Source organism: Chelon labrosus, assembly GCF_963514085.1.
Source record: "Chelon labrosus genome assembly, chromosome: 5".
Classification (NCBI taxonomy): Eukaryota; Metazoa; Chordata; class Actinopteri; order Mugiliformes; family Mugilidae; genus Chelon; species Chelon labrosus.
The window spans coordinates 19,357,262-19,383,977 of record NC_140341.1 but is presented as its reverse complement, the minus strand read 5'-3'; the positions used below and the strand labels follow the sequence as shown (position 1 = coordinate 19,383,977).

General features: G+C 43.6%; 1 protein-coding gene across 1 annotated transcript in view; it reads left to right on the top strand.

The window, feature by feature from the left end:
* map3k13 (mitogen-activated protein kinase kinase kinase 13) overlaps window positions 1-26,716 on the top strand; it is a 32,923-nt gene that overhangs the window by 2,457 nt on the left and 3,750 nt on the right. The window contains exons 2-14 of the mRNA XM_084544346.1: window positions 8,327-8,405; window positions 19,013-19,716; window positions 20,661-20,844; window positions 21,438-21,629; window positions 22,467-22,625; window positions 22,842-23,000; window positions 23,126-23,234; window positions 23,416-23,525; window positions 23,650-23,766; window positions 24,271-24,414; window positions 24,677-25,436; window positions 25,530-25,600; window positions 25,801-26,092. Of these exons, the coding sequence (XP_084400472.1) occupies window positions 19,080-19,716; window positions 20,661-20,844; window positions 21,438-21,629; window positions 22,467-22,625; window positions 22,842-23,000; window positions 23,126-23,234; window positions 23,416-23,525; window positions 23,650-23,766; window positions 24,271-24,414; window positions 24,677-25,436; window positions 25,530-25,600; window positions 25,801-26,092 (2,934 nt within the window). The 5' untranslated portion in view covers window positions 8,327-8,405; window positions 19,013-19,079. The remainder of the gene's footprint in view (window positions 1-8,326; window positions 8,406-19,012; window positions 19,717-20,660; window positions 20,845-21,437; window positions 21,630-22,466; window positions 22,626-22,841; window positions 23,001-23,125; window positions 23,235-23,415; window positions 23,526-23,649; window positions 23,767-24,270; window positions 24,415-24,676; window positions 25,437-25,529; window positions 25,601-25,800; window positions 26,093-26,716) is intronic.

Genomic DNA, 26,716 nt, shown 5'->3' with positions numbered 1-26,716 from the left:
CAGCTAACACCGAGTTTACAGCAAATGTGAGCAACCACACATGTGGGCTCGTTATTGACATCGAACCCAAGCTCCGCCATCGACCAGGAATGAGCAGACTATGTTTTATTTTAACGAGATGCGTTAATGAAAACATGATTCCTCTTTTAAGCATGGACTGCAACATCCATGTGATCAGCAGAGACATTACAAATAGAGAGCTCAGTTGTTGGTTGCGATCCCTTGGAACCCTATGGAACCCCACCAGTCGTAGCCTTTCAGTGGTTCAATCCTAAACACCATCACATGTGAGTCAATTGAACCCTGAGTCAAGCGTCAGCAGCAGCATCAACACAGGAAGGTCCTGATGCTGGCAGAGACAGGAAGCTGTATTTATGTAATTGACATGTGTATCAACGGTAGCAGTGTAGCCTTAAAGCTGGTCTGATCTCTCTAATCCCGGCCCTGGAGACCTGCCTCGCTTGTTTTGGGCCACATTTGTACAGCAGCGGCTTCAGGCTTAATAAATAATCTCATTGCTGCGTTTTGTAAGATGAAACTTGTGAAGTTTGTGTGTGTCGTTAGCAGCGTGCTACCCCTGATGAAGATACGTTACAGCAGACTGATGCTGTGATGGCTGTAAAACTCTGGTATCAGATTTCAAAGGTTATATGTTGGAGTGATTGACCCGGTCCATGTCATTTACACCTAATTTGGTTGTTCTTGGAACTCGTAGGTGTTATCAGACAGACAGTTGAATGATTGACCTCTCTGGAAACTGGCAAACATGTTGATTTAATGGCAGATTTTAGCTGTTCTTGGAGAGTTTGGATCTGAAGGGGACCCAGGCAAAGATGTACATGTCGCTGCATCGCAACTCGTTCATTGCGACTTGTCAACAACACTATTAACTGAAGTAGCTATGTTGGTGGAAAGAAAGTCACGTGTTTAGTGAATGCCTAGCGGCTGTCAACAATAACCCTCACATAGGTTTATGTGCTGAATGTTCACATCGAAAGTAGCACGGCTATTGAAGAGCAGCTGAGTGGAAAAAGCCAAACAACAAATGTTGGTCTGAAGGAGGAATGTGGACATGAATGTCTTTCCCCTTTCCTTCTCTCTCCCTCTCTGTCTGCATCCTCTTACTCGCCCTCCCTCCCTCCCTCCCTCAGGCTCTCTCCTCCTTTCCTTCCCCCTGACTGACATTTGGGTAATGACGCTGTCTGAGCTCCACAGGCCCTGCCTCCATCCCATCCTTGGCTTGCTGTGCGCACACACGGGGGCCAGCTTGCCACACAGAGAGCCCCGCCTGACGCGCCTCACGTCTGTATCAGATCAGTAAATGCCAATAATGACGACTCAGCGTGGCTCGGAAAATAATCGTCTTCCGTCTTCCGGGCTCGTCTGTCCTGTCGACCCTCCTGGAGACAGAGTTTGAGTTTATTGGCTGACGGCTCGCTGGTCAGTCTGTTTGAGGGCTGGGATTTTGTTGAGAATTGGGTTAAGCCCTACATCCCTTTATATGTGGGCAGGGGTATTACAGTTGTGACTGTGAGGGGGTTAGATTAGCTCGGCGTTGTTGAACCCTTAGTATCCTCGGGCTCTCCCTCTAATATTATGGTTTTGTTTCATGAAGCAGTTGTAGGTGAAACTGAGTTGGGGTTATTTAGAAAGAAAATACATTCATCTGCTCTATTTAAGTTTCTGATGGGCCTAAATAGCATGAACAATATTTATAGGAGAAGCTGAACACAGATGCCATGTTGAGTGTGTGCATGTACAGTAATGTATTCAAACATCAGCGCATGGCTTTCAGTGTACTCCTCTCTTGTGATATGGGTGCTAGCTGAGTTTCTATAATTACCACAGCCTGCAGCGCCTCATGGGGAGCATATTAACACACACGAGTGGAGGAGCAAGAACCAGAGCACATGCACTAGTCCCGGGCTGCGTATGTGTGTGTTTAGTTAAGCGTGTTGTGAGTGAGTGTGCATCTTTAGTATAACGTATGAATAAAAGAGAAAAGATGCTCCGTTGTTTTTTTCAAGGGTATCTTTATTGAACTTTTCAAATTTAGAAAACAAACCAAAAGGCCAACAAAGTGACGCAAACGAGACAGTGTGTTAACATACAGTGTGGGTCCTTAAAGGACGGGGACACTCTGTGAAAGACAAATATTAAAACCCTACATTTGGTTGTCCCCTTTACATACATGTGGTCAGTGTAACAGTGGAAACAAACTGGGATAGAGAAAATAAATAAAAACATACTAAACATGGCGGTTAAATAAAATCGTGAGTCCATTCAAATATCATTGCCATACAATCTAGTGATTAAAGAACAGAGGGAACAGAGTTATGCAGGGGACGCCCTTATTCTGCTCCAGGTTCATTCAACAGATGGGATAGATCATTGTTTTTTAATATATTGAATAAATCAACCCCATACATTTTGAAATTTCTCCTGTTTGTTTTTAAGAATGTAATAACTTTTTTCCAGAAGTAAGCAAGAAGATAATTCCCTAAACCGCATTGGCACTACCTGGCTTACTCGTACTTTTCCATGTTAAAGCTATTGTCCTCTTCGCTTGTAGAAGACGTATGTTATATAAATATTTTTTCATGACGTTTTACATTATGCAGATCTGGGTGTGAGGCCAAATAGAAAGAGTTTGTGTTCTAGCTCTGATCACACTGGTTACTCTTAATGTGTGTTTGTTTATGTGCCAGTAATACTCGTCATGAGGTGTAAACATATGTCACATATGGCGCAGAAGCAAGAAAGATCAATGTTTGAATATTTTGGACTGCATCCTGTATCCTGCATCCTGACTAAACAGTATGATGACTAATTTATTAACATACAAAAGTAATTGTTCTAGTAAACCTGAAAACACACTAGAGAGAAGGAATGCTGATGTCACTGTCCTGCACTAAACCATAGCTTCATGAAGGTTATGGTATTCATGGCATGGTGTTTAAAATAGCTCAGAGAGCTGTTGATTCAGCTGTGTTTTCATTGTGGAGCCTGTGGTTTGTAGAACTATTGAACTGTATTGAGTTGTACTGACACATGTTTCTGTTATTTTTGACAACCCCATTTTAGTCCGTGGGCTAGGATCATTCAAACCAGTTTAACAGCAACACAAACAACATCCTCCTAAATGATTATACGGTTGATTATACCAGGGTGTTATTTTAAAATGCATTTATTTTTGCAAGTGTACCTAATGTGTCGGCAAGAGACTTTCGTTTTTGACAGGTTTTAAGATCCTGCCTGCACCCAACAGCAATTACTCAAATCACATAAAGTAAAATGCATTATTGATTTAGTCATTGTTGTGCTGAGCTAATGTACAGTGTGTTATCTGCCCTGTAGTGTTTTTATAAAGCAGTGACCTCACATTTCTCTAACCTCTCACCCCCAACGAGCAGCAGCATCCACCTCCAGCTATTCATCTGTAATCTCAGTCAGACCACCGCCTGTCCTCAACTGTAAACCACCTCTCTTTCTTGCATCGTCCCTCTAGGGATATAAAGGAAGTAGGTGAACGCCCCAGTCTGTGTTCATTTCCTCCCATTCCTGTAATTCACTTAAATGAAATAATTAGTAGCAAGGAGGCTGGAGAGCCTTCAAAACATTTGACATTATCTGAGACTGGCTGCTGCGTTGGGCATTATAGCTCCGCACGCAATCCCATAAATCACGCTCGGGATTATCAGGTGCATGCACTTGGGAGGGAGGATAGTACAACCAGGATTTCTCCTCATCCGTTCACTCCTCCAGCCTATTCTGAACTCATGATAAAGCGGAAACCGGGATAGATGGACTGTTGTTGTGGTGCGGGCAGAATCCTCCGGGAGCGTTGGACAGTCATTGTTATGTAATTTCCTCTCAGTGCGGATTGGTCAGGCCGTGGGGCTGTTGGTGGGCTCAGGACGGTAATCTCACAAGCATTATCTGTCTCTCAGAATCAGAGGCTGTTGTGGGCAGGACTCACTCATCCATGTCTGCCTTTGTAAAACCCACCAATCGGCCAGGCCCGCCTGTTTTCTGTCATCCATCTTAGCCACGCAGATTTGTTCACCAAGTCAGAACTAGTCGCTTCTCATCAACTTATTTGACCTCCTCAATCCAATCATTTAACAAAATAACATTCAGCTGACAGTATTGCAGTTGGTTCCAACGAAGCGTTTGGTGAAACTGTGATGACCTCATGCTGGCACACCACCTAAGATAAGATGTACCTTTACTGAGTCTAAAATAAAACTGAGATACTGTACATGAGCAGTCAATTTGAAGAAAAAAAGGGTTTACATATTATGTATCTTTACATTAGTTATTATAGCCAGCATAAATTATTTCCATATTTATTACTTTCAGTTTCATGTACATTGTATATTTGGTTTGAAATCTATTGTATTATACCTTTAAATTATCTATTAATGTGTGGTTTCGAAGCAGCATAACGCCACCAGATGAGTCTCTGAGATTGTCAGAGACGTCACTACTAAGCCAACATTAAGTTTGGAGGGCTACTTTAACAGTTGTAGTTTATCTGTTATTTATGTGGGCTAAAAACTAAATTGGACACTGTCCATACATACATCTGTAATATTTCATATTTAGATTTTAAAATAAACATTTCCAAGTTAGATCCTGGTCAGAGTTTACTGTGTTCTTGTTTATTGTTTCCTGTAAAGATACCAGGATTACAGTCTACTGAAGAGATATCGAACAAGTAATAAGGATCCTCCTATCTTTATTATATGACATAAATATGATCAGTCAGTCCCGCAAAACAGAGATTAGGAAATATTCCACGTATTTAGCTCATTGTTTTGCTGTGACATTCCTCTTGTTTTTGCCAACGTCAGACTTTGAGACATTCACAGTGGCTGAGTAAGCCTTTTTTATTGACCATTCAACTGCTTTGCACACTAGTCCCAATTTTATCACGTTGGTTGTCTTAGAGGCTGCTGGTTCTATCTCTCTGTTTCGCACAGACTGACATGCACTGCAGAAACACAGGGTAGACACGCCTAACACGTCTACACAAATGTATTACCTTTTTTACCACTTCTGGTTTAACAGGACGTAATGTTTATGTACATTTACACGACGTACTATATTTTGATATACGTTTCAGTGCCGATACAACAACAGCAAATCTTTACATCTTGCTATGATAAATGCAGACATATTTATCTTAAAAACACTTTTTGCAATTACGCAAAATTCATGTGTTCATTGATTGTAAATGTAAATATGGTGTCTAGAGATCCACAAACTATTGAAAAAGACCACCCCACTGTTTCTGCAGTCTATCTGAATCAGTCACTGGGGTCTGAAGCCCCTCACCGGGGCGGTGCTTATCAATATACAGTTGAACTCCAGTGTTTTTGTTCGATGTCATATTAGTTTTTCTCTCTCATTTTTATCCTTTGGTTAGGGAAGGGTCCGCCCTTTTCTGGAAAGGGGCATTGCCGATCGCAACTCATTTGCATTTGAAACAGCCCATTTGGATTAGGACTAAAATCAGGTGTATACAGGCGTGGTAAAATGGGCACAGAAAAAAAAGTATAGATGCGATATAAGTCTCAATAATAAACTCAAATCAAATAAAAATCCTTATTTCCATAATCATCCTTCTTCTGTACAAGGATTTTGTGACTTTAATCTGACAGCTAATGAGCTAGTGAGTAATTTTGTTCTGGTTTTACTACAGATGCTTCTTTACTTAAATGACTCTCTGATTCACATTCACTGGATTGTTTTTCCAGTTTTTTTTTTTATAGCGACATACCTTGATAGGTTGGAATAATTCTTTCAGCCGTTCTTTACTCTCATTTCATGTGACACTCTAAGCTTGCATGTCAACACACTGTAGGACTTGGCAAACCTCTGTGGAAGTCTTATTTGTCAGTGGTGTGTCTGTACCTGGTCCTCGCCTGTGCTGGCAGATTTGAAATGTAAACCGCTGTAAGCTCGTGTGCGCGCCGCTGCTTTTTCTCTTATTAATGCGGGGGACACAGGAGCTGTCAGTGCAGCTGTTCCGCTGCTGGTGAAATAGTAATGAGTGTGTATAACGGAGCTGAGCCAGTGTGGTTTACAGCTCTGTTGCACTTGGAGGCGAAGCCAGGACACATGGAGCAATGACTGGCTGTGCATCAATGTGCGTGACAGTGATGGAGGCAGAGCGGGAGGCTTTGGCCACCGCTGGAATAAGAGCAGATTGAGACACTGAGGTCAGAGTCTTTTTATGTCTTTGCTTTGGAAACGTTTGAAGACGCTGGCTGGAATTTATTTGTTCATGTGAGTAATTTAAACGTCCTAAAACAGAGGAAGAAGGGAGGTGGACGAGTCTTATCATACTAAGCAACGGTAATGGTACGCACAGTGCGCTGAATAATAAATAATTCTGAGGTGCTTGTGTGATGGAAATCTAGTGACTTGTTTTCTCATCTTTTAGATTAACTAATATCAAACTTAAATTTAGTTTTATTAGAGAAATATCTTGGATTCTTTTCTGTATGTATAAAGTATGTAATAGTTGTTAGCTGAGGTAATGGAGTGGATTTAAGTTCAGCAATGATTTGGCCTCGAGAGGGGGACTGAAGTATCTTGACTAAGCCCGAGTGTGGTTATTTTTTTGTTTCATATTCCCATAAATTTAGCATTATACACTTGGTATTTGCTTGTGATTCATGTTGCAAAGACAATAGCCGCGTTTTCCTCGTTGTCTCTTTTCAGTAGACGAGCTGCACTGAAGGCCGCTGTCTGTTTTAAGGAGCAGTGATTATACTAGAAACAAATAAGCTCAGATTTCAGCTGCTTGAGTGAAATTGAAACTTGAATAAATTGGTTAGAAGAAGTCAAATTTTTAGTTAAGATTTTAGACTTGATTCAGCCTCAGCTTATAGTATTAAGTGTTTATTTTAAAAAAGTGATATGGTACTCAAAGCTCTGTTTGACATGAGGTCGTTTGATAATTATATCTACACATCAATATTATATCGTTAAAGACAATGGAAAACGCCTTAAAGTAAACAGCTCTATTAACTGGTGGTGAATTTATTTAACTGCTGATATAAAGCAGAGGTGTGTAATCATGTTGTAACTGTGTGATAAGTGCACAAGTTAAGATACAAAATTTAGTCTGGGACACTTATCTAAACTGTAAGACCTCATATTTATATTTCATTTATATGAAAATATTGCACAGAAACCCTTTAATTTGAAAGTCAGCTTTTTAGAAACTTCTTCATAATGTGTCCCGTGCTCTTATTTTTTCAAAACATGTGCGGCATTTGTCGTGGAAGAGGTTTTTACGGGGGGTACAGGGCAGACCTTGACCCCATCTTATCTGTCATCACAACTGAACTCACAGTAGCAGCTAGAAAAGTTTCTCATTTCTGTTCGGGAACACTTGATGTCTCCACCACGAGCACGTAGACATGTGATCGGCTGACCTTTGGAATTTCAGCTTTGGAGCAGAGTTTGATGTTCTCGCTGAGCAAACAGATCAAGTATTTGAATTCCACTCTCTTGTGGATATCTAGAGTCGCTCTCGGTCAATATTTAACCAGAGCTCTATTTTTGGGAATTCCCCTGCTGTGTTTTGTGTGTACAGGCGTGTGTCTTCAGCAACACAGCACCAGTTACAATTTCAGTTTGCATACAATCTTGTTCCCTTCGGCGCCAGAAGAGTGCTCGACATAGGTGTAGTTATATCAGATCCAGGATACTCACCATTCCCTAATACCAGCCTCCTAAGAGCCACCATCCACAACCATCTGCACCATGACTCATTTCACTGTCATTTCACGCAATTTATAGGCAGTGTTTAGACGCCTCTGCCTCCTCCTCGCCCCGGGATACCAGACCTCCTCCCCTGGCAGGGTCCCCTGCTGGGGTGTGGCTTCACCACCGGGATTGGACAATGCTCCAATATCCCAACCCCCTTCACTCTCCATGCATCATTACATTCTTGCTGCCCCTCCCCATCTTCGTTGTCCCCAGAGGTTAGGGCTTGAAACGAGAGCACTAGGGGGAGCATCTGTTCCCTGAGCTTTTCCTTTCAGACCTCCCTCCCAGTCAGTCTTTCTGATGTACCCCCTCTGGTTGTAGTCCATCTCAATCTCTGCCACTACCACTTATGCACACATATGCTGTGTGTACCCCCTTTCCTCACCAGTCTTTTGATTATCTGTTGACTCATCCGGTGTATTGATTTCTTAATGTCATTTCTGAAATGCTGCAGATTCAATACCTCCAGCAGCTGCAGTGCATCCTCTTTATTGACTCTGTATGAACCATTTTCCTTGCTCTGTGTGTTTGTGTGCAGCTGACAAGCAAGAACGAGTCGAACCTGAACCAAGATCACAGTCTGCCGTCCTCTGAGATGCACAGAAACCACCTAACAGGTCAGTACGCGCACACAAAAACACACACATGTATGCAGAGTGAAAAGCATGTGCTGGCGTGTTAATGACTAAACAGAGTGGTGATACTTCAGCACACTGAGGGGACACTGTCCGAGATAGTAAGAGACATTCAAAGACCTTTTGGAGAGAGAACGACTCCTCTGACATTCAGTCTCTGACCTTTGATTTTTCTCTGGCCGTCGCAGCCTTTTAGTCCTGAACTAGAACTTTATTATAGCCCTTTGATATTGACTTCTGCTGTTTGAGAAGTAATAGTGCCATAAATTGCTGATTATCTCTTAGTTATTTTATCAGTTAATTAATATTTCGTCTGCGCCTTATTCGTTTTTAGTCAATGTAATTCTGTTTGTCTGTCCTTGAGGTTCCTATTATAAGATTTTAAATTCTACCTGCTCTTGTTTGAGTTTCGTATATAGTATATAGTAGATGTGGGTTTTCTGTATATGGAGCATCTTTGTGAATACATAAATAATTTCAAACGTGTAAAGAAACATGGTACAAAAAAATATATAAATAGTTGAAGAATAATTTTCTGTGAAACAATTAATCAATTAATCGACTGTAAACATGCAAAAACAGTTTACAGCAGTCTAAGGCACAGCTGTGCAGAACACTTAGGTAAATTATGAAGATTCAATGACTGCAGTCACACCTTGGTAGCTTATTTACCTTCAGGAACAGGTTTGATGTGTTTATATAGCCATGTACTGTATGTGTGTGACTATTTGGATGTGACCTCAGTTAACTCAAGATTTTTAGCTATAATTTAGGTGAAAAAAACCAAACTCTGCTAAGTCTGTAATGTGTTTGGGCTATTCAACAGTTACCGTGCATCATAAAATATGACGTCTTAGTCCACCTATCACTAGACTGGCAAAATGTCAACGTTTTATGAAAGATGCATAAAATCATAACATCAGTTTAGTTAATAAAGGATTTACTAATTCAGAATCAACACCGCAAGACGCCACATGTACTGGTTGGAGGATGGAGAAGAAAACAGCAGACATTTATGTACACTTTAAAAAGCCTGAAAGTACAATAATATGTCTTGTTGCCTCATCTGACACTGGAGATGCAGAAGATGTGTTTTGTGGTGCCACCGCACGTTTTTTTAAATATTTTTTTTATTTATTTGCACCATAAAAAACAAGGACGGTAATAAAGAACAAAAAAGAAACAAGAATAATAAGTGCGAGAGTGGAATCAAAAACAATTCAACAACAACACAACAACAAAAAAGAAAACAATACATGTGTCTTATTATATATAATTATAAGATTATAATGTATAAGTGAAAAATAAGCGGGTGAGCAGGTATAGATAAAAGGTGATCTAATCAAAACTATGCTAGGAAAATAAACTATTAGGAGCCTTGATGTATCAGCTGGGCCTTCAGTCTGGACTTAAAATTTAACAGGGATGAAAATATTTTTGCTACATGAAGATGAGATTTCCAGAGTGAGGAACCTCTGTAGGTAAAAGAAAACTGACTGTGTGTGGTGCGGCAAAAGGGACGATGAAGTTTATCAGTGTCTTGCATTGTAGGAGTGGACCTGAGAGTTAACTGTGATTGAAAGATGTAGGAAGCAAATGTGGAAGATGAATATATTTATAAATAAATGTGCACAACTGGAGTGTATTAATGTCATAAATTGACAATTTGTTGAGTTTCTGAAATAGAGGGGCAGATGGAGACACGTGACTGTACATTTAGTAATAGGTTTGGCTCGGAGTGTTTTACAGATGTTGTGTTGAAATGTCGTGTCACAAATGGGTCGTCTATGCAGGATGCAGCCACTGGCATTGAAAGAACTGATTACTGATTTAGTACAAAGGGATTTTCTCTTCTGCAGAAACAGTCTGTCCTACTTACAGAGACGCCACCGCAGCCTAACCTGCTGTTCCTAGCTGGTGCTGCTTTGAAATGCCACCCCTCCTCCTCCTCCTCCTCCTCCATCTCTCCTCCACTGCTTTCCTCTTCATCTCTCTTCGCTCCCCCTCTCAGAGTCTGGGCAGAAAGCTCCGCCCCGCCAGTCCCCCCTCTGCCTCCTCTGCTCTTTGAGCCGCGTCCTCCCTGCGTCAGACAGCTCCATTCATGAAAAGTGTGACGTGAGCAGGTCTTCAGCGAGCCGGCGACGATGCCGCCCACCCACTCACAGCCCAGGTGCTGCGTGAGTTAGAGGAATGTCTGTGATTCTCCAGCCTCTCTCTTTCCCTTCATCCCTGCCTTTTCTTGCTTTTTTTTTCTCGCATCCCGACCATCCGTTCAGTCCTTCTCACCCGGCTTTTTTTTTTTTTCTGCCTCAGAGCTGAGAGAGGACCATGAATCTGAGCTCTGTCTGCTGTGAGTAATCTGCTGATGCTGTGTCTTTGCCGTTCATCTGAGTGGAAGCAGTGTGTTGTGTAGATACTTCCACTGCTTGACTCCGGTGAATTACAGTTAATCTGTAATTATACATCACATTTCTGCAAGGAGACATTGTCTTGTGTGTATATTTGTGCTGTTTGCATTGGGATCAGATGTCAGTGTTTGTTCAGCAGCCGTGGTGCAGGACTGTGTTGAGCAGTCGTGCGTTGGTGCGTGCGGGAGCTATTTTAAGCTCAGCTGTGACGCTGCTGCTGTTTTTTGATGCAGCACTTCTCTGTGCCCTCTGAAGGACAGGTGGGGATGTATGGAAAGGTATAGACCAACAGAGGCGACCTTCTGCTTCTTCAGTTTTGCAACCAAATTAAACTAACACACCCTGTGAGGCATGGGGACGCTTGTGGTCAAAGATGACAGACTTTTCTGGGACACACGTGTGTGCTGTGTGCAGCCACAGGCAGTTCAGTATGTGCACAAATCACCTCGACTTTCCCTCTACAGGATTTATTTAACCTAAATTAACTCATCCATCTGACAGCCTCCCCAGCATCTCTGACTTGTCTCCCCCTCTTTGCATCTTCATCCATCCCTTTATTCACTTGGCAGCAGGAAAGCTCAGTGTGTGCCCACCTCTGTCCTCTGCTGCTAAGCATGTTTATGTAACTACACAGGATGAGTAGCCAGCAGCCGGGCTTTAGAAGAGAGGAATAGGAGGACGGGTGGAGGAGGGGAGCACTCCATCCATCTACCCATCCATCCTTTTTCCACAGGACATTTAAAAAAAAAAAAAATGGCTGCATATTCATGTTCGCGAGGCCTTGCCATTTGAGTGTAGATTTACATGCGTTTTTTTTAAGAGCAAGCAGGGATAGTACGCAGCCAGCAGCTAACAGTAGCACTAATGTGTATTGATTTTCCTTGCATTCTGCTGTGGCAGAGTCCATCTTCACTCAGAAGGAAGAACATGCAGCGCAGCAACCCACTTGCTCCCATTAGACTCACATGCCCCACTTTTTTTTATTTGTTCGGTAGCTTTGCATGTTTTCATATTGCGGCCGTTAATATGGTGTCAGTCACAGCCATTCTCCTGCAATATGCGACTGTTGTGTCACTTTTTGTGTGTGTGTGTGTGTCTGTCTCTCTCCTTGTTGTTGGCGGGCCAGGCAGGCCGTCCCTATTAAAAGAGCACAAGGGGAATTGTTGTGGCAGCAGCTGCTCTGGTGTGCAGTGTGCAGTGTGTGTGTGTGTGTGTGTGTGTGTGTGTGTGAGTGCGCTGCTGTCTCCTGGTCGTGCAGGGCAGACAGGCCCAGTTCACATGGAGCCGGCTCCTCTTGTGTCCTTTGTTGTCGCTCTGGGAGTCTTTCCCATTGGAGCGTGGTCGGTACTGTATCACGCCGCAAGCAGCCACTGTAGCGGTTTCTCTTTCTCCATTTTATCTCTTTGCTTTCACTCTTTTTCTGTCTCCCGCGAGAGCATTTTAGACCATATCTTCCTCATTCACGGCCCTCTGTGTCCCTTTCTGTCTCACTAATCTGCTTTTTCTTCCTCTTCTTTTCTCTGAGCCAGCCTCTTTCTCCACTGTCTCCTTGGCCCCACCGTCCCTTTCTGTCTGTTTGAATTCATCCTATATCCGGATGGATCTGGTTAGTATTCATAAATAGAGACCCTGCTTGACTAAAGAGGCTTGTATTGAAGTCTCGTGAGCTTTTTTAAAGGATGCTTGACAGTTGCAGATTTGAGGCCGTGTGTCCTGGTTGCAGTGCGGGCTGCAGCCTCACTGAGAAGTTGGAGAAGGAAGCTGGAGGGAGAGTGTGTGACGTGTCGATGGCGCACACTCTTTTCTTTAGTTATTTATTTTCTCCAGTTCTGGCTGGTACCAGCTGAGAGTCTATTTGAGGCACAAGTGATCTGTGTATGTGTGTGTGTGTGTCTGGAGTGCTAATGATTCACAGTCATGTTAATTCTGTATCTGAGATTCCTCTCGAACACGATGGTCAAGTGGGAACAGAGGGGTATGAACTTGTTTTGTTGCTCTCACTCACAAACATTTCAGTTTTGTTTTTATGCTCTCTTTCATTTTCCTACCCTTTGGCTCTCTGTGGGAGCTTCATTCATCAGTTTCAGTCTAGCCTTCACAACAAACGCTGTATTACACATGATGCCACCTGGCACTTTCCCTGTGGCTCCTGCAGTAGCTTTGACCTTGTTCCTATTTGCCCAGCAACATCAGTCAATCCCTGAACATGCAAAAAAGCAGGCAAAGATTATAGTTTTGCGGCCTGCTTTCCCCTCCACCCATCACCAGGTATTTAAGTCAGCACAGGTTAGTCACCTGAGGGAACGCGAAAATTAAGAAAGATGGATTAGAGGGAAATGTCAGCTATGTGACGGCAGATGCCTGAGCTCTGTGCCAGAATTTGTTTATTTTCCCCTCCACCGCTGTCGCCGCACCAGCAGATTATTACTTTCACCCACCTACAGCAGACTGTCCAATCCCCTCTGGCAGGACTCATGGCTGTGGTAGCGAGGGAAAGCTGATTTAGACAGCTGCCCACGTCCCGACAGTCAAATCAGGACTGGGCATCTCTGTTGCCAGAGTCACATTTCTGAGGTGTCCAAATAGTTAAAGTCTTAAAAACGGGTCTGCTTCAACAACGAGAAAGAAATCTGTGAGTTGTTGCCAGGTTTGTGTTTCATAACATTGTTTGTTAACAACTTCCATGAAAGTCCATAGTCTGCATTGACTAGGGGAACGAGTACAGATATCAGAGTTCAACTGTTCAACTATGACCCAGAATAACAGACAGTCACATGCTCAGTGGAGACTAGCGCTGCTCTCGCCATCTGTTTTTCACATAGTTTGTGTCAAGACAGGCGATCTGGAGGGATGGAAACGGTCTGGTGCAGGTATTTATAATTCCTTCCAGAAATGAACTCTGCTGGATGAGAGGATGACTGGCTTGGTTTACATGAGACATATTTTTATAAGCCGGTTGAAATCTTTCTGATGATTCAGAGATTCCAACAGTTTACATACATGGACACTGAATAAAGCGATCAGACAAGAAATATGCTTTTATATTTGACATGTGCAAAATTCGTTTTACCTGCCGTTGACCGCAGCATCTGTTGGAAATAAAATACAAGAAGATTTTTTTCCCGACTTTATTTGACAACAGAAGCTTATCTGTAGTTTCTCATGATGCTGATGACATGTTTTTATTGTTCAAAAGAAATTCAGGAATTATTAACAGATGCAATGCAGTATTTTGGATAGTTTTCTCAATCCATGTTATTTAAACGAAACTACTTTCCCCGTGTGGCAGGCTTAGTCTGTACCACGGCAGCCTTCAGGCTCTTGGCCTCTCCAAACCTGTATGTTGGATGAGATTGAGTGCGACTCGCAGCAGAAGGTCAGGATGGATGCTGTGTTGACATGGTAACGTGTGAACGATGAGGTGGGATGGGGGCTAAATTGGTTCTTTGTTGGTGGCGCAGCTGTCACCTGAAGGGAGGCTTCCCCCTGTGGGTCCCAGCAGGGCTTCTCTTAATGAGGAGCAGAGTGGTGGAGACGCAGATGCTGTTGGTGAGTGCGAGCATGAATGTTTATGTTAAAGGTGCCTCGGATGCAGCGTTACAATTCTGCGGAAGATCCAGCTGCTTTTGCCGAGGTACGGCCCACTGAAACACAATCTGGACGACCACAGTGGCGTTTGCTGAGTGATACAAAAACAAACTGCCTTCCCCAGTGGATTGCTGGGAGTAGTGGGATTATTGGATATTGCCAGACACGCCCCGGGCATGTGTGTGTGAGCATGTGTGTTCCCTGAACCTGATCCCCCCACCACCACCAGCTGCTGCGTACACACACAAATACAGAGTAGTACAGTAACAATCGCGCTGAGGACGGTCTCGGCCAATGCTTTTCTATGTGTTCATGGATATATGCTAAAAATAAACATATTGTATTGTGTTGGCGATTGATGCTAGGTCGCCTTTAGAGAGGCAAGCAATGAAAGGAAGTATGTAAAGGATAAAAGAAGGGGGAGGGTTGAATAGGGTCTGTGTGTGTGTACACGTCTCTAGAGCCCTGTAGAGGGATTAAAGGATCAGCCCCTGATAATTTCTCTCTCTCTTCCCTTGTAGCTCTCTCTTTCCCTCTGTCTTCATTTCATTCCCTCAGCTACATATGTGCATTGTGTCTTTCTCTGAAGCAGTATCCACTTTATTCCTCTTGGTTATAACATTTGAGGGACAGTCGGTGTGTCCTTTTCCACAGCCATGATCACTTTCGGAAAGTCCTGTAAATAAATGACCGTGTAAATGAAACCCTGGGCCCTTCTTGATCGGGCGCAGACATTATTCATGGGATTCTATACCCATAGAGATTTTCCGTTAGAGATTAATGGAACTAATCAAGAGGTCTGTTTCCTATTCTTGGCATCAGACATGGATGCACAGGCTTTAAGAGATTTATAAAAGGTCCAAAGGCGTCATATTTTCTCTCAGGCAATGTAATTGTTGCATTTCACCTTGGTTACAGTGTGCACAGGGCTGGTTCTTCAGGTCGCATGCTCCTGTCCAGTCGACCACATCCGCCCACTGCGGCCCACGTCAGAAAGCCAGCTCTGAGAATTGTTTGTGAGGTGGAATTACAGTGTGGCCTCTACTCGCGCAGCTCGTTTGTCTCTGCTTTGGAAGGGACGGATTTATTGGATACCTGAGAGAGCGTTCTCTCCTTCCCCTGCACTCTCAGCAGCCTGCTTAGAGACGGGCCTGCATTATAGATGAGCTCCTGGCAGCCACCGCACTCTCACAGCGCTCAGGTTACCCCCAGTGGACACACACCGATACAGTACATGCATTTGCACAAACATGCATGCGGCATCCTGTGTGGACCAGTGGACTTGGATGCATAGTTTGTAACTATGAGCATGTCCAGTTTGAGTCCTCTCAAGAAGTTTTATCACCCTTGTTTTTTCCCCTTATTTGTTGTTTAGTGAAGTGTAACGAATGTGTGCTTAAAGGTACATTTTGGGGTCAAGGCTCCAGGCTGTTCGTAGCTTTGTCACAGTTTAGCAGCAACTTATTCTGCATCAGCAGGATCAGGGCTTGGTTGTACTTTGACCTGTGCCAAGTGGAGAATCTGTGCATCCGTGCTTGCTGTTCTCCATAGTAGGCATAAACCTTGTGTGTTTTTCGATTGGACTGCACGACTGTCCTCTCTCCTTCAGGAAACTTCCACGTAACACAGAGCCATCTCACTGCTCTGCCTCTGTCTCCTCCCCCGTGGACTTTGGTCTGTACTCACTGTAGCTTCTCACTATGTCCCACACTGTTTTCTACTTAAACTTGATTGGATTTCTAAGGCTTTGTCCTCGAGGGTGTAAAGGAGGAAAAAAACTCAAGTGTCATTCACACAGGAACTGATTCACTCCTTTGTGCAGTTTTCTTTTTGCAGAGATTGGCAAACAAGCACAGTCAGACTGTGGATAGATGGTCGTCAGTTTGTCTGAATACACAGTGTGTGCTATCCACACACCGGTGTAGAGGATTTGAACATTTTCAACTTTGGGAGCTCCCAGCGTTGCAACTAGGGGTGGGAATCTCTTGGCACCTCACGATTCGATTCGATTCCGATTCAGAGGTCAACGATTCGATTCTAAAACGATTATCATTAATCTCGATTTTTTTTTTTAATGTACATTTCCATGCCTGATTTTAAATTTTGTGACACACACACACACACACATATTTTAGTTTGGTCAGATTCTTAAATATGAGTTTGCTACTCAGAATTTGCAAATCACTTCCTACTATTGTGTTGATCATTAGAGAAAGAAAAACAGATGGCTGGCATCAGGAACGGGTCCCCTTTTTTCTGTCAACTCTGGATGGTATCGCGAAATGTGGCTTTGCAAATTCATTGTATTTCCTAAGTATTTGATTTGAATTCCACAGACCTTACAAACGGTGTAAGTCTTGTCCATCTTGCCTCCAACCTCACAGAATCCAAAATGCTGCCATACGGCAGCTTTTAAAGAAGCCGGTGCAGGTCGTATGAGTCGAGCCAGAGAATGTCTAATAAGGGGAGAAGTTCCACTCTCAGTGAACTTCCGGCTTCTGAACTGTTCGTTACAATGGGACTTAATAGAGAGTGGCGAGGCTCTCCGTAGACGGGCTCTGGTCAAGCGCTCGCCATTGCAGCCATTTTATCGCCGCTTAAACTTTTTTGCATGTAAACAACTCGCACGTGTGTTAAGTGCGCATGCGTGTATAGCAGAGAATCAGCAGGTCAGAGAGGAGCGTTTTCTGTTGAGCTCCGCAGCAGGCGCACAGAATATTGCAGCGGGCGAACTAATTAAAAATTTTAATTTTAAAATTCCGATTATGAACTTATTTGAATCGAGACAGAATCGATCAAGACAGAATCGAAATCCATCGGAGAATCGATTTTTTTCCCCACCCCTAGTTGCAACATGCAACATTACACTCCAATATACCTCAATTCCCCTCACCCAGAAACAGATTATTTACATTTATTTACATCCAAAAGCTAATGCTGCTAGAATAATTTGATGAAAGATGCTATAATCAAGAAAAACACTATGTAAAAGTGGTGAGTAGGAGAATAAATATAGATCAGCGGTTTCCAAAAACAATAAAAAAATAAGATTGGAGATATTTGCCTTATTATCAACAAATCACATAATAAAATAAAATAAAACGGAAGCGGCATAAATAGTGTTGCACGTAGGTGACATGATGACAGGAGTAAACACAAACACTGCAGTTTATGTTGACTCAACCTCATATACACCACCCCGTTGCGGTAAATGCGAACTAGAGCGTCAAATGTGCATTAATCCACCTCTAAAAATAGTCCCCAACAAATGTAGTTTTGACTCATGTTTGATTAATGTTCCCTAACATCAACAACACCAAGCTGTTATGGGAAATTACTAAATTAGTGACAGGTTTTTAGGATATGAGCAAATTAATGTGTTGTTGGTTTTAGTCTGGGGGATGCACAAAAATGTATCATCACTGATATATGCTTTCAGCTTCATTTTATGGTCACTATTAAGTATAATTGGACTGCTTGTTATAACACAATCACACCTGCACACTTGGTTCAGCAGGACCAGTTTCATTCATTGAAGACAACTGTGACATGTGGTTGACGGCTCAGAAATACCTAGAAGATGGCGATTAAGATTTTCCACCTTGATTTATCCTTGCTCAACTAAATCCAACAAGTTTGCTAGCGCAAAGCTCACTCCACGTTTGAAAATTCTGTTATTGCCAGTTTTTGTGAACGCAGGTGACGCCCAGGTTTTGATTAACATAAGCCAATACGCTTATACCCAAAGATTATCTAAATTTATCAGTGGACAGTCATTGGTTTTTCATTTCCTGGGTTATCCAAATATAACCCCTGCTGTCTATTCATTACACCCATACTGTAAAATGTACTGTATTACAGTATATATCAACGTCAGTATCAATATAGAATTACGTCTACTGTGGTGGGGGATTTGCCCGCTCCTGGTTTGTTTAGATATGTCTCTTTTAGAAACATGGTGCCCTTCTTTTGACCCTGGCTCAGCTGTGCCATGTGTAACACTAGTGGACATATTAAGATGGTAAAGATTTTCTCCTTGTGTGTTTGCTCTGGCCCTGTGGCCCTGTGGCCCTGTGGTGCTGTGGTGGGGCTAAGAGAATTCGCTGTGTTTGCCAGATGTCCTTCTCTCAGCAGTCCTAATACACAGCAAGACCATTAATCCCTTCTATACTGTTACTGCTTCACAGAGATCATAGAAAAGCCTCAGTTGTGTGTTTTTGTGATTGGTCTAGTCCAACTGTTTCCTACAAGTTTCCCAGAATTGCATTAGCTGCCGCAGTGTTTTTTTCTTTTTAATTCAGTTACAGATTTAAAGCCTTTCTGCCATCCTTCACCCTGCTGTATTTTAGCTCCATATCTAAAAATAATAATCATTAATGTAAGCTCTCTCAATCCCCAATCTATGAGAGGATTGCATTTCTCTGTGTGGAAGTAATAAGGTCCCATCATGGCAGCAGTTACAGGCGTGCCGTGCAGTCATTTAAATAGATTTATTTTTTTAAATAAATCTGAATTTTATGTGTTTTTCTGTGTATTTTAAGTTATTTAACCTTCCTCTCTCTCTTCCTCTTTATCTGCCTCCCCATCCTGCAGGTGATTTTCTGCATTCAGACAAACCAGTGTGTTAGGACACGTTCCACTCATCCTCACTTGGCAGCCCATGCACATGCACGACACCATGGGTAGCTCCCCCGAGGTGCTCTCTTGGACTTCCTGCCCCAGTCTGCTGGTGGGCAAGTTGAAGGAGGAGCTCAAACTCACTGTGGTCGGGGATACCATTAAGAAATCAAACTCGCCCAACTCCCAACCCCAGCCCCCTCAAGCTCCTGTCCCTAACTTACCTCCTCAAATTATTACGGACCTTGCCCCACCGTCACACCTGCCCGTCCCTCTGCAGACGCTGCAGACCCCTGGTCAGGATGAGGACTCAATGCTGGGGGGTGTTAGCCCACCGAACGTAGCCTTGAGCGTGGACTCGATGCGGAGCGAAGGCGGACACTTCGACAACAGCGTGCTCCAGCTGCAGGAGCACGAGGAAGCCGTGTCGCCAGGGTCCTGTGAGCATGGCGGGTGTGTCAGTGGCATGGATGAGCAGATGGGAGAAGGGGACTGTCCCATGGACCACAATGGAGAGGGTAGGCCGAGCCACCCACATCACCATGACGACATCAAGCTGCACTTCCAAAGAGGAGGCCCTGGGTCTGGGGGCTTCTTAGAGGGCCTGTTTGGATGCCTTCGGCCAGTCTGGAACATTATAGGAAAGACATATTCAACAGAATACAAGTTACAACAGCAAGGTAAGCACTGAGTTTCATGTTTCTGGCCATGGCATCAGTTTAACAAAATATCATCTGTGTTTACTTCAAATGTCCCCGTCTCTTTAGGATTTCTGAGAAACAAACTTAAGATTCCCGCTTGTCTCTCCTACTGTATTCTGAAACCGTAATCAAATAGCCATTCCTAGCTTCGCCCTATTGCCTTTGTGAGTGGGGCTGCACAGCTGTCAGTTTGAATTGAGGTCATGGTAAAGGTAGACTCACCTTGCTGCAGGGCTGCCTGTTCAGGCTGGACACGCAGGCTACAGGATACAAGTCGAGGTCAGACAGAACTGGGCTGGGTCTTGTGGTTGTCCAGGCTTGCAGTGAACTAGAGGTTTTAGCTTCTCCTCTACACTGTATCCAAAACCACATAATGAGGATGGAACAGCACATGACTCACGGAGTACCTAAGACATTTATAGCTTTTTTGCAAAGTTTTAGTTTTATGGCCAAATACTACAATAATTAGTGCTTACTTTGTGTTGTGTGCATTTGTGCTTGCATCATATCTGTACCCAGGCACGTGTGTAGAAATCAACATATTGTGGCTTTTGCTTTAAAATCTAACTTCACAATTTTTCAGGAACATTTTAGTTCTGTCTCACCTAAACACATAAGATACAACATGCTACTCAGTTTCAGCTTTAGATGTAGTGTTGGGAAGATTTTTTTAAAAACTTTTAGCAGAGCCAAACAAGCCGTTTCCTCCTTTTTTCAAACTTTATGCTAAGCTGACCAACAAGCTCTAGTTAATTTTTAACTGTACTGACAAAAGAATTGTATGAAGGTATTACTTTTATTGTTCCTCCCGAAGAACAAATGTGACCGGACGCATTAAAGACAGACATGTATAGACAGACATTCAACAGAGCGTGTTAAGATGTAATTGTCAAATTGACCAAATGTCATTTACTTGATTTTAGACATGTGGGAGGTCCCGTTTGAGGAGATCTCAGAGCTGCAGTGGCTGGGCAGCGGTGCACAGGGAGCCGTCTTCTTGGGCAAGTTCCGCTCTGAGGAGGTGGCCATCAAGAAGGTGCGAGAGCAGAAGGAGACGGACATCAAACACCTGCGAAAGCTCAAGCATCCCAACATCATCAGCTTCAAGTAAGTCTACAGCCGCTTGTCCTTGCATGTCAGGGCCCCAACACACCAAACCCGCAACAAAGGTCGACTGTGGCCAAAAGGATCCTGGATTAAAAGGTTGCACTGGAGCATACTGCAAAGAACACAGTCCACAGCCAAGTACGACATATATAGTCAGTCTGCGTGAGAGGAAATAACCCTTAGTACCAGCAGGTGGCAGTAGTTTGTGTTCCTCTTTTAAAAACAACTTTCCTGAAACAGGCTCAGTTGGTCTACAGTTTATTTATTTTAGATGATCCTGTCTTGTCCAGGAAAAGCAGTCTATGTGTGCCCTCTTTTGCTAACTTTTGCTTCTCGTGCACTGGTGCACTAACAGTGAACAACCAATCAGACTGATCTAACTCAGCAGAGCACTCTGCCACCAGAGGTCCAACTAGTGGCAGAAGTGCAGGACATGCCACCAAAATTAAGGTTACAAACCGACACCAGCAAACTATTAATCGACTTGGTGTGTCACAGGACTTCTAACGGACTCTCCTTGCCATATATTTGACACACAGTGGGATTGTCTTTTGGTCTATAAATGTGTTGCTATGTTTTTTTGTCTATCCCAGGGGGGTGTGCACACAGGCACCTTGTTACTGCATCATCATGGAGTATTGCGCCCAGGGCCAGCTGTATGAGGTGCTGAGGGCAGGGAGGAAAGTGACCCCCAGGCTGCTGGTGGACTGGGCCTCAGGCATCGCCAGCGGCATGAACTACCTACACCTTCATAAGATCATCCACAGAGATCTCAAGTCTCCCAAGTGAGTTTATTCTGCTATTGTCAGACAACAATATATTAGACATTTATCAGTTCTTTTTGGTTCTCGCTCCAGTGTTTTTTCCTGAAAGACCCTTGAAGCATGAGTGTAATTTACAGTTGTGAGAGAAATACAGCAATGTTGGTAATTACTCCTGGTCAATAGGAAAAAACTCTATTTTGTACTGGTGTATCACTATGCAGTAGTGCCATGGTCGTGCTCTTAAAGCTGATCTGCAAAGCTCAGTAAAAGAACTCAGCAGATTTGTTTAAGATTTCTTAGAATGCAACAGCAACAACAATTCATCCTTTCAGCTCTGGGTAGTCAGACATTAACTCGGATGGCGTTCTCCGAATAAATAAAAGCCGGTTTTCTTAACGTAAGAGTAAGACAGAGTGTTCTGTCTCATTGTGCTCGTCCTGTCTCATCCTCCGCACACTGTAGTCCTCTTTCTCTAATCAATATCATCATGCTGCAGCACTGCCCTACACTGCGTTAGTCAGCAGAACGATAGCAGGCTGAATGCGCTGGAAAGGTCAGTCTCATTTAGCTAATGGGGTGATTCAGAAGCAGAAATGTGCTTTTGTAACAGTGGAGCGTTTGAGGCTTAAAGATTGATTCAAAGTGCTTTAAAAAAAACTCGTACCCTGTTAAAAAAAAACCAACAAAAACAGTGGAATATCTCAGAAAAAAACTGTGTCATCAGTCTGAATGGTTTTACTCTGGTCAGCTCATCCCATAATGTTGACAGTGTCTGGCTTTGATACGGCTTTGTCTTCCTTCTTTTTTTTTGTTGTCGTTTTTTTTTAACTCAAACCAACTGACTTTGCTGTGTTGCAGTGTTTTAGTCACCCACAACGACACTGTGAAAATCTCTGACTTTGGAACGTCCAAAGAGCTCAGCGACAAAAGTACAAAGATGTCATTTGCGGGGACGGTGGCGTGGATGGCCCCAGAAGTGATAAGAAATGAGCCTGTGTCTGAAAAAGTCGACATCTGGTGAGTAGTAGCATGCCACATAATAAACATGATTTATTGGTGATTGTAATTTCTATGGCTTTCCTCCAGTGTATACTATGACTCTGCAATTTAAGGTTGTATTCATTATGTAACAGTAGGTGTAATGTTTGCATAACCAGTTAAAATAAAAATGAAATTCTGGTGTTTTCATTTGGTGATGATGTCGGTGAAAACTGTCTGTCTTTTGCATCGCAGGTCATTCGGAGTTGTGCTATGGGAGCTGCTGACTGGAGAGATTCCCTACAAAGATGTGGACTCCTCTGCCATCATTTGGGGCGTTGGCAGCAACAGTCTTCACCTTCCTGTCCCCTCCACCTGCCCGGATGGGTTTAAAATCCTCATGAAGCAAACATGGTGAGCAGAGACGTGTGTCGAGTGCTGTGCTTATACTTTAAGATGAATCCTAACAATGCATAACGTAGAATTGCCAAGGCGTATACATTATCTTTACATTAATTAATGATTTTCATCGATTCCAGGCAAGGCAAGCCCAGGAACAGGCCTTCGTTCCGTCAGATTCTCCTACATCTGGACATTGCCTCTGCTGATGTTCTTGGAGCTCCTCAGGAGACCTACTTCAAGTCTCAGGTCTGGACTATGTCTATAAATAAACTATTACAGGTTACAGGATTATATGCACTTTCCTTTTCTCAAGATACATTTGATTTAGGATGGAGCACAAAAAAAGCTAGATATTTATATTTATAGTTTTCTCGGCTTAAGCAACAGTGTGGAGTCAGCGTTTTGACTGTGTCCATCCATATTACAGTCCGAATGGAGGGAGGAGGTGAAGAAGCATTTTGAGAAGATCAAAAGTGAAGGCACCTGCATCCACAGGCTGGACGAGGAGCTGATCCGACGCAGGAGGGATGAACTCAGGTGTGTTAGTAATAAGAGCAAGAGGGATAAACAAGGTGATGGTAAACATGTTGCATGAAGCAAGGCATGATGTTGATTTGTACATAAATTCATGGCTGCATTTTTCTGTGCTGTACCGTCTCAGGCATGCTTTGGACATCAGGGAGCACTATGAGAGGAAACTGGAGAGAGCCAACAACCTTTACATGGAGCTCAGTGCCATTATGCTACAGCTGGAGGTCCGAGAGAAGGAACTAATGAAGTACGTAGATAAACATTTTATCACAGTGGTTTACTGGTTGTCACCATATCAGTATTTCCTCCTTCTCAAAGTCCTTTCCGGTAACAAATATTTGAAATGACTGTGATGTTTTGAAACTCCCCTGAGAGTATATTCAGCCTGTTTGCACAGGAAAAGTGACCACTTTCTCTTTTGGTTTACTTTTCACAACGATGGGGCTTTTTTGAGTCACAGTAATATTTTTCTCACATTTAATCCTAAGCTTCTTATCTTGCTGTTATTTTCGCGTGAGTGTGGCTAAAATAAATAAAGATCTCAATGAGTGTCTTGATTTGCCGCCAATTCACTGACCTATATTCCACATATATTCCCTTTTCTTCCTCTTGTGAGGGTTGATCATGGTCACAGTATCATTAATCTATACTTGTTCCATAAAGCTTTGTACACTTTCTTCTAGAGGCTGGAGTAATGAGAGGACTGCTCTCTGTTGATGTGAATATAAATACAAACTTGTCTTCCCTGCAGGAGAGAGCAGGCGGTGGAAAAGAAATATCCCGGGTCCTATAAACGTCACCTGGTCCGTCCCATCGTCAGGTCCAACGCTGTAGAGAAGCTCATCAAGAAGAAAGGAAGCATTTCCCATAAACCTGGGATGCCACCTACAAAAAGGTCTGAACTTTAAACCAGTTATTTAAGATAATCTCTGTTTATATCTATTATGCACCTGTTAGGATTTGTAGGTTAATCTAGGTACGATTTACTGGCGGTTCAGGCATCTTTCCAGTAACAGTCCTCAGTAGCATCAGTTCAAATCGTCAAATAACACTCATCAGCTCATATAAGCTTTGATGAGTGTTATTTGAAGAGAATAGAGAATAGGTTTACCTTAAATATGTTCTATTAATGTTATGAATGTATGTGTTTCATACAGGCCAGACTTGCTTCGCTCTGATGGCATCCCCAGTGTTGATCCTCTCCCCTCCCCCTCACCACTGTCTGCCAGCCCGAAGGTTTCCACGCCTCCTGGCAAAACCCGCTACCGAAGCAAGCCTCGTCACCGCCGCGCCAACAGTAAGGGGAGCCACAGTGAGTTCCCCGCCGTGCTGAAGCCTGTCATTGGGGCACCCGAAGACACCCAGTCTCTCCAGGAGCAACCATTCCACCACCACCATCACCACCACCACCCACCACCGACCGAGGGGCCCGTTCTCCCGTTGAAAGGCCGTGAACAGGCCGTCGTCAACTGTGCCAACAACTTGCGCTACTTTGGCCCCGCGGCTGCCCTTCGTAGCCCCCAGACCGACCACCTGCAGCGCCGCGTTTCCGGCTCCAGCCCTGACCTCATTTCCACTGCTGTGGATGCGGACACGCGACAGCGGACTTCATCCACCAGCTCCAAGCCCGTATCAGGTGCGGGGGCTGGTTCTCTATGTCCCTGCTGCCAGGCTCACCCCTTCCCCGGCTGCCTGCACTGTCAGGAGACCCCTCCTGCGTCGAGCCAGCCAGAGCTGCCGCACTACTCGCTGCTCAACACCCAAGAGAGCACTCAGTCTTCTTCAGGGGCTCCCATCAAAGACACAGTCTCAGATGGAGACGCCACAAAGAAGGCTGAGAAGCAGGGACAGGATGCTTCCCAACCCACACACAACCTGCCCTCTGCACTGCCCCGCAGTCTCAGACCACTCAGGAAGGTGAGCACTTGGTATCAGTGAATGTGTGATGTGTTTGTGTTCAGAAAACTTTCCCTCTTCATGGATTAACAGCTGCAATTGCTGCGCTTGCAGGGTGGTGATGAGTCATCAGAAGAGGAGGAGGGAGAGGTGGATAGTGAAGTGGAGTTTCCAAGGAGACAGAGGTAAAATATTGTCGGTCACTGAGTTTGCAAATTTGACATTTGCTGTGCTGTAACACTGCTACATCATGTGGTGCAACAAAATCAGCTTCACCACAGAAAAACCATGACACTGACAAAATCCCAAATAGGGTCAACCAAGTATGATCCACTCTGAAATACTAAATGAACTCAGCATAACAAACTTTAATTCTCCCTCACAGACCTCATCGCTGTATGAGCAGCTTCCAGTCCTACTCCACCTTCAGTTCGGAGAACCTGTCCGTGTCTGACGGAGAGGAGGGAAACACCAGTGACCACTCGCACAGCGGGCCCCTGGAGAGGATGAGCGCCAGTCAGGAGGAGCATCTGGACGAGCTGCTGTCCCACACACCGGACATCCCCATCGACATCTCCACCCAGTCAGACGGCCTCTCCGACAAGGAGTGCGCCGTCCGCAGGGTGAAGACGCAGATCTCGTTGGGAAAACTGTGCTCTGACGAACACAGCTACGAGGTCAGTGGATTTTAGCCATGTTAGCACTGTGGCTCTTGGAATGGCAACCTCTCTCTGTATGTCTGACAAAACTGGAAATTTGCCAAAGATAAATGAGTGTATCTAAACAGCTAAAGTATTAAATTGAAGAATTTTAGTTTGTGGTAATTCAAAAATGTAAGAATCAGATTATATGTCACTGAGTACACGAGGGTGGACCACAGCAACATTACCTGTACCTGGACTGATGCTGTTAAAGTGAAGCAGAAACATTTTAGAGATGTTTTAGTCGAGGCCTGTGTCAGTGAGCTCCCAATACTCTTTTGGCACATTTGGAGATCACCTTAATGTGCAGTTGCCTCTTGTACCCGGGGCGCTCAAGTTCAAGAGTTTAAGGGATTACAAATGAAATGAATATATTCATGTCCCCCTCAGGATGATTTGTAGTAACTGTGATATGTAGGGAGTTGAAAGATCTCTTTAATTTTCATCTAATGTAACAAATTTTTTAAATCATGAACAATGTCAACCTCAGCAATCATTAGCATGCCACCACCAAAACTATGATATATGAATTCGGCAAAACTTTGTACCTTCTTAACATCAGCTGACTCCTAGTCTTAGTCTTAATACAGATGGAAATAA